We start from the raw sequence: 8,261 nt of genomic DNA on the forward strand, positions 1-8,261 counted from the left end.
GATCTTGGCTCACCACAACCTCCGTCTCCTGGGTTCAAAAATTCTCCTGCCTCAGCCTTCTGAGTAGCTGGGATTACAGGTGCATGCCACCTTGCACAGCTAATTTTTGTATTTTTAGTAGAGACAGGGTTTCGCCATGTTGGTCAGGCTTTTCTCGAACTCCTGGCCTCATGATCCACTCGCCTCGGCCTTCCAAAGTGCGGCCTATTTATTTATGTTTTGAGACAGGGTCTTGCTCTGTCGCCCAGGCTGGAGTCAGGTGGTATGATCATGGCTCACTGCAGCCTTGACCTCTGAGACTCAAACAATCCTCCCACTTCAGCCTCCCAAGTAGCTGGGACCACAGGCACGTGCCACTAAACTCAGCTAATTTTTTTTTTCCTGTAGAGATGGGGTCTCACTATGTTGTCCAGGCTGGTCTTGAACTCCTGGGCTCAAGTGATCCTCCTGCCTCAACCTCCCGAAATGCTGTACCTAGCCACTGCTGCTTTTAATTTTGGTGTTTTGGAGGTTTTGTTTCTTATTCTTCAATGAATTTCACAGATTTTTTTTTTTTTTTGTAGTCATGATGAGCAGGATACTGTATTACAGGTTACTGTCCTGTAAATATGATTGCATGAGACAAAAGTCACATTTTTAAAACATCATCCAGTATGATATCACTCTTCATTCAGCCTCACAGGAATATATATTTTATTCATTACATCTAATATTTATAATTTGAAAGGGAAAAAAACCCCACTATTTCCAACTTTATTGCTCAGTCTGGCCCTCCCCAGCAACCTCAGCTTGATCCCCTGCAGCTCCATGGCTATGCTGGGAAGTTGGGCTGGGAATCCCAGCATTTATCAACTTACTCCATGCCCACTTCTTACCGAAGATGCTGTTCAGTACCGGGACCACTTGTACCAGTTCACTTTTCTACCTTTCCACAGCTCTGCTAAAGAGAGTCATTCTGCATTGCCCCGCTTCTAGGGGAATCATTCATACTATAACATATTTCACTTACTGTGCAGTGTTCTAACACTATTTCCTGGAAACAAACTTATTTGCATAAATGTTTGGAAATCTCTTATTTCTTTGGAGGAATTAGTCAACTTTGAGGTTTACTTTTAATGGGTAGATTTATTGGATTTTACTGCCTTTTATCGTTATTCTAAACCCTCACCAAAGACTTACACTTGAATATTTTTCTTGAGATCAAAGTCCTTTGTTTCAGGTGGTAAGCTACCTTTTCACCTCTAGTGGGACTTTTTCCCTACATTCAAAGGAACAACAATTTTTTTTTTTTTTTGGGATGGAGTCTTACTGTGTCACTCAGGCTGGAGTGCAGTAGCACGATCTTGGCTCACTGCCAGCTCCGCCTCCTGGGTTCACGCCATTCTCTCGCCTCAGCCTCCTGAGCAGCTGGGACTACAGGCGCCCACCACCACGCCCAGCTAATTTTTTGTATTTTTCAGTAGAGACAGGGTTTCACTGTGCTAGCCAGAATGGTCTCTTATCTCCTGACTTCGTGATCCGCCCGCCTCGGCCTCCCAGAGTGCTGGGATTACAGGCATGAGCCATGGAACAACAATTTTAAATACTGCTGACTTCTTATCAGAAGTTCTGGAAGGCAGTGGAATAAGATCTTTAAAATGGTACACTCCTGCACCCTTCCTCATCTCAGTTGATGGAATTCCATCCTTCCGGGTGCTCAGTTATTTCTTAGAATATTTCCTGATTCTTCACCTTTTCTCTCATAACTCGCATCCAATCCGACTATAAACCTTACCTGCAATTTCCATTTAAATCTTCATCCAAGGTCTTATGGGCTTAGTTTTGCTTTATAAATGGCATAGATCAGGTTTGAGAGCTTGTTTGGAGCAAACATTTAAAGAAATGGTAAATCTGATTTTGCTGAAACTATTCTAGGCCAGAGACAAACATAGAAATTAATTAGATTTGTGAAGTCAATGAAGCATTAATAGAAAGTAATAGAATCCCGAGAGCCTGTATGCATTGCCGGCTGCCTGAAGGCAGGTCCCCCATTAGGGGGTTATACTCCAGGCTGCCTTGGACCTCATGATCCCAATGGCAGCTCTAGCCTATGAGTTTAGGCCTGTTTGTGGTGGTGGTGGTGGTGGTTGTTGTTGTTGTTGTTTTGCAGCATTTTTGTGACAGTAGCTGGCTGCTGCAGGGAGTTTCAGATGTTTTTTTAATGTGCTACGTATAGGAAAAAAGAGTTGACTTGTGTTTCTTCAAAGAGCCTTCTCAGGATCAGTGAGCAGGGGTTAGAGCAGGGTTTCTCAACCTCACCACTATTGACATCTGGGGTCAGATGATTCTTGGTTGGGAGCTGACGTGTGTTGTGGGGTGTTTAACAGCATCCCTGGCCTCTGTCCACTAGATGCCAGAAGCACCCCGTCCCCGAGTGTTGATAACCCAAAATGTCTACAGACGTTGACATATTTATTCCCTCTATGGGCCAAATCATCCTGGTGGAAAATCACTACTGAGTTAAAGCAGATTTGGGTTCAGTTTAAGAAGGAACTTTCTCATAGTGGCCATTTAATGAAGCGAGATTGGAAGTATTTAAAGTGGCCCATGTGGGTTTTCTTCATTGCGTAGAGGACGGGATCAGACAACTTCTAGCAAACCTCCCAAGGCGGACTCCACAGTGATGAGCTAATTTGAGGTGTGTTTCATCATTCTCCAGCATTTTCTAGGGGGACTTTAAACATTAAAATAGTATCTTAGAGAAGGTTATTTGATTAGTAATCTATATCTATATTACAATAAATCAGGCCACAGAATTCTCTTACATTCTTTAAAACAAAAATGTTCAGTTAAATCCCCATTAGGGAAAGTCATTTTCAAAAGCATTGGTTTAGCCCTGGGGCCCGACTCCCACTCGTGCCAGCTGACTAGGGTATCTCTCAAGCGTCTAGCGAGTTTCTGTGGCCAGGATGGATGGAGGAGTGTCTCCTGCTTCACGGAACCCTGAAGCCCCTGACCTTTCTCCTACTTAGAAAAAGAAACCAAAAGCCCATTGATCTTCGCACCCTGCCTCTGGGCAGCTGCGGCTGAGCTTTGGCTTTGGAAGTCCTCCTTTGTCTGTGGCTGCCACCACCCAGCAGCAGCCTTTGGCTGGCTTTGACCTAGGTAGAGATCCCCTGCCCGTGTTAGGGAAGCCAGGTGATGGCAGTTTCTGTGCTGGCAGGAAGCCGGTATTAGACGCAATTGCTGTCGTAGGCCATTAGCTTTGCAAGGACAGAAAAATAGGTATCAGGAATGAGGGAAAGGAACACATGCGAAAATGAGGGTACTTATGAATCTGTGTGTTAGAGCATTTGGGGTATATTCAGGAACGGTGAAAGAGCCAAATAGTAAATGTTGTTTCTTTCTTTCTTTTTTTTTTTTTGAGACGGAGTCTGTCTGTCGCCCAGGCTGGAATGCAGTGGTGCCATCTCGGCTCACTGCAACCTCTGCCTCCTGGCTCAAGTGATTCTCCTGCCTCAGCATCCCGAGTAGCTGGGACTACAGGCGTGTGCCACCACGCCTGGCTAATTTTTTGTATTTTTAGGAGTGGGGGTTTCACCATATTAGCCAGGATGGTCTTGATCTCCTGACCGGGTGATCCACCTGCCTCAGCCTCCCAGGCGTGAGCCACCATGCCCCCGGCTGTAAAAGCTGTTTCTTGAAGATAACACTGAAACATTTTGCTTAGAAATAGGTATTCCCAAGACACTTTGACTTAGAAGATTATTAGAAGAGGAAGTCCGTTATCAACTAGACAGCTACCCTTGTCACGAACTGATATACAGTACTGGTCAGAATTATTCCACTTTCTGACTAATGTATTATAACATTAAAAATTATGGAAGCTCCTTTTATTAATCTGGGTTATAAACTAATGTTGATATTCTTATGATTAACTTAGGGAAGTTTTTTTTTGGCTTAAGAATATGAGAACAGGCTGGGCGTTATGGCTCAAGCGTGTAATCCCAGCACTTTGTGAAGCTGAGGTGGGCAGATTGCCTGAACCCAGGAGTTTGAGACCAGCCTGGGCAACATGGCAAAACCCTGTCTCTACTGAAAACAGAAAAAAAGTAGTCAGGCCTGGTGGGGCACACCTGTAGTCCCAGCTACTCAGGAGGCTGAGGTGGGAGGATTACCTGAGCCCCGAGAGGTCGAGGCTGTAGTGAGCCCTGATCGCACCATTGCATTCCAGTCTGGGTGACAGAGTTGAGACCCTGTCTCAGAAAAAAACAAACAAACGAAAAAAAAGAATATTAGAACAAAGCAAATTTGGGGGTTAGATTTACTGAAGGACTTTTAGAGTTTTATATTTAGGAACATTAACTGAGAAAGGTTTAGTAATTAAAAGGTTTTACTCTAGAGATACTGTTAGCAGATTTTCATTACTAGCTGGAATTTGTTCCATTTACTAATGAGAAGGGTTTAAATAGGATGTATGTAGCTGTAGCCACATGTATGTGGCAGAATAATGCAGATATCCAGGTCTGTTTCTGTTGGACCTCTTAACCAACTGCAGAGGGAAGAAGGAGTAATCCCAACATTCTAACATAGCACATCGTGATAGTAAAGGCTATGATGACCATCAAAGCCACCCAGAAATAAGTGCTGGCTGCATAAATAAGTCGAGTATGAACATAGCACAATATTTTAATGCATGTCCAAGGGATCTCCTCTAGATACTGTGTTAATAAAATGGTGAACTGAAAGGATGGGGAAAGGTTCTATGAGACTGTTGTGTCGTGCGTTGTAATAGTCCCGGTGGCTAGAAAGTGCCTGGCCCATACTGGCCACTGCGTACATACTTGTTATGTGGATTGATGGAAGAGGGGAGAAAGAAAATTAATGTAAGAGTAATACAAAGTCAGAGGAAGAAATAATCTGCAAGAATGAAGAGAAATGCATTTTTGTTTTTATTTTTTATTTATTTTTTTGAGACAGGGTCTAGCATTTCACCCAGGCTGGAGTGCAGTGGCACGATCATGTAGCCTCCACCTCCCTGGGCTCAGGTAATCTTCCCACATCAGCCTCCTGAGTAGCTGAGACTATAGCCGCACACCATCACACCTGGCTAATTTTTGTTTGTCGTAGAGACAGGGTCTCCTTACGTTGCCCAAGCTGGTCTCGAACTCCTGGGCTCAAGTGATCCACCCACCTCAGCCTCCCAAGTGCTGGGATTATAGGCATGAGCCACCGTGCCTGGCCAGGAATGCATTTTTAATACATAGTCAGGTACCCAGGAGACTTGGATACATGTGGTCATTGCTGGCTGCTGTCTCACTTTCCCACCTGATAGTACATCTCACTGAGAATCCTGGCTTATTCGTCTTTGAATCTGTAGACCATAGCACATGGTAGCTACCACGTATTAAAAAGTTGTAGTTTGCCAAGCACTGTTTTTCCTTGTAACAGCCCTATGTGGTATTATCCCCATTTTAAAAATAAAGAAAATGGAAGCTCAGAGAGGTTAAATAGCTTGTCAAAGCCACACCGTAGAGCTGGGATTCTAACTCAGAACCGTCTGACTCTAAAGATAATATATGTAATCTTCAGGCCAGGCTGTCTAGGTGCTCAGTAGATGTGTGTTGAATGTTTAAAAAAAAAAAAAAAAAAAAAAAAGAGAAGAATAGGTGTTAGGAAAGAATTTACTGAGGAGAGGTGGCATTTGTACTGGATCATAAATAAAAGTAAGATTCAGATGTGGTAAAATGGGGAGGGGTGGTGCTGAGGGGCAGAGTCTTCAGACAAAAGGGATAATCTATTTAAAAGAAAAAAGAAAACCAGAGGTATAGACAGAGTGAAGAAGAGTTCTGGTTTTCTTCCATAGGATTCAGTTGAAGATAGTAGAGGATATGGTGTCAAGGTAATTGGGGTGTAGATTGTAGAGGTCCTTGAATGCTAGTCTGAGATGTATGGACTGGACTTCGGAGGCAAAGTCAATCCATCAGACTTCTTAGTAAGAAGGACCAAAAAATATGGATCTAGAATTTGGAAGAAAAGTCAGGGCTAATGATATCTTGATGATGCTTGCCTAAAACTCACAGTAATGCTCTTTTGGACAAGAATAGACTGAAAATTATGTAAGTAAGAGCATTTTTATTGTTGTTGTTGTTTTGTTTTGTTTTTGAGACAGAGTCTCGCTCTGTCGTCCAGGCTGGAGTACAGTGGTGTTATCTCAGCTCACTGCAAGCTCCGCCTCCCGGGTTCATGCCATTCTCCTGCCTCAGCCTCCTGAGTAGCTGGGACTACAGGTGCCCGCCACCATGCCCGGCTAATTTTTTGGTTTTTTTAGTAGAGATGGGGTTTCACCGTGTTAGCCAGGATGGTCTCGATCTCCTGACCTCGTGATCCGCCCACCTCAGCCTCTCAAAGTGCTGGGATTACAGGCGTGAGCCACCTCGCCCGGCCCGTGAGAGCATTTTTAAATGAACTGTAGGCCTTGACTATAGGAGCATACACTTCTTTCCCTACTCTGTATTGGTCACAAAGAAAGAACATCCAATTGGAAAAGGCAATCAGGTTTTATTCCCTGGCCAGAGAACAGAGAAGGTGAGCTCTTGTGCTAAACGTACTTTCTCCCCCAAGCAATGGAAGTCATAGGGGGACTAGATGTGGGGCGGGAAAGGAATGTTAGCATGTGCGGGATGGGACTCTGGACGTGAAGCTGCTATTCATGAACATACGCCTTCATATGTTACATGTACACGAAATGGCAGGGATTTTTTTTTTCAGGGGAGGGAGTTTTAGCATTGTAAAGATATGCTGATAATCTAGAGGCAAATAGGAGTCACCTGTTCCAGTTTGTGCTGGTTTTGCGAGGTCTTCCTCTGGTATCTGGTCAGGGGTCAAGAAGCTCTGGTGCCATCTCGCGCCATCTCGTTTCTTTAAGCAGCTGAGCCTATAGATAAAGGAACTAAAGAAAAACAGTTAAAAAAAGGAAAACAATAACAAAAACTAAGGACCTTTCCCGGTTATTTCATCAGGGCTGCCCTGGTAACATCAATATTCAGAAAGAATGGCAAACATAAGCTGCCAAACAGATGACACCTTAATGGTGTCATTGCTTTCTCTTGACATTTGTCATCTAGATTCTGAAAAACCCTTAGAGTACGAATCTTTATAATTTTTTTTAAAAAATCAGTGTTTCCATTTGTGTCAGTTTCTGCCTTGATCTTGATCTTTCTGACACAAGAACTTTAAAACCTAAACTGTACTCCTGGGCATCTTCAGCGGTCTCAGCTCCCTGCCATCACCAAGTATCTGTCTCCAGAAAGCCTTCCCTTTCCAGGGTCATCACCGGGATTAAAATACATCGCTTTAGCTTCATCTGCCATAGCGTCAAAACTTTGGAAACTATTTCTCTTCTACTTTAGTTAAAATATCTACCACTGTTTACTGAAATGATTACACTTTTACACCAGATATAACAGCTTTCTTTCCTCTAATCACAAGTTACGTCTTTAAATATTGTTTTGCGTGTTTTAGAATTCCTATCAATGAAATAATACGCATTTTTTCCACAATACGGTTTTCTTTTCTACATAACATTAGATTCTTGAGATCGTTTATATTGTAGACCATATAGTATTCCATTGTGTGACTAGAGCGTGATTTATTTATCCATTCTAGTAATGATGGACATATTTCATTATTACAGACAGTGCTGACTTAAACATATATATGCTTCTTGTGCAGATGTGTACGTTTCTGTAGAGCAATGACTCTGAAACGACCATGTCTCAGAATCACCTGCAGGGCTGTTTAAACACGGATTGCTGGGCTCCCACCCCATTGTTTCTGATTCAGGAAGTATGGGGTGGGTCCCCATAATTTGGAGTTCTCACAAGTTCCCAGGTGCAGGTGATCTATTAATTTCAGAACTAATTGCTTCAGAGGGTAGCTCTAGCTGCAGAATTGCTGGAGTGAAATAGGAAATGCAAATTCCACTTTAATTTGTGATGCTAGACTGTTTTCCTATCAGCAGTATGAAACAGAGTGTCAGACTTGAATTTTTGCCAATCTGGTGGGTGTTAATGGTTTCTTATTATTGGCTGAAAGAGGAAATCTAGGTGCCTTTTTGTTTTCCATGTTAAACTTCGCAGAATATATAGGGCTTGCCCACTTTAAATAAAGACTGTTATCCAGCACACAGGATACACAAACGACACACACGGAGAGATAGTGTTCCCCAGAAAAACCTGGTGGTGCTGATCAAGTTCAGTGCCAGTTGCTTAAGAAACATC

At 43.1% G+C, this 8,261-nt stretch overlaps 1 protein-coding gene across 1 annotated transcript in view; it reads left to right on the top strand.

Annotated features, from left to right (window-relative positions):
• Positions 1 to 8,261, top strand: part of APH1B (APH1B gamma secretase subunit) — a 43,210-nt gene that overhangs the window by 28,575 nt on the left and 6,374 nt on the right. Inside the window, exon 6 of the mRNA XM_011969231.1 lies at positions 3,060 to 3,230. Within this exon, the coding sequence (XP_011824621.1) occupies positions 3,060 to 3,230 (171 nt within the window). The remainder of the gene's footprint in view (positions 1 to 3,059; positions 3,231 to 8,261) is intronic.

This window comes from Mandrillus leucophaeus, unplaced genomic scaffold (assembly GCF_000951045.1).
Source record: "Mandrillus leucophaeus isolate KB7577 unplaced genomic scaffold, Mleu.le_1.0 Scaffold12, whole genome shotgun sequence".
Classification (NCBI taxonomy): Eukaryota; Metazoa; Chordata; class Mammalia; order Primates; family Cercopithecidae; genus Mandrillus; species Mandrillus leucophaeus.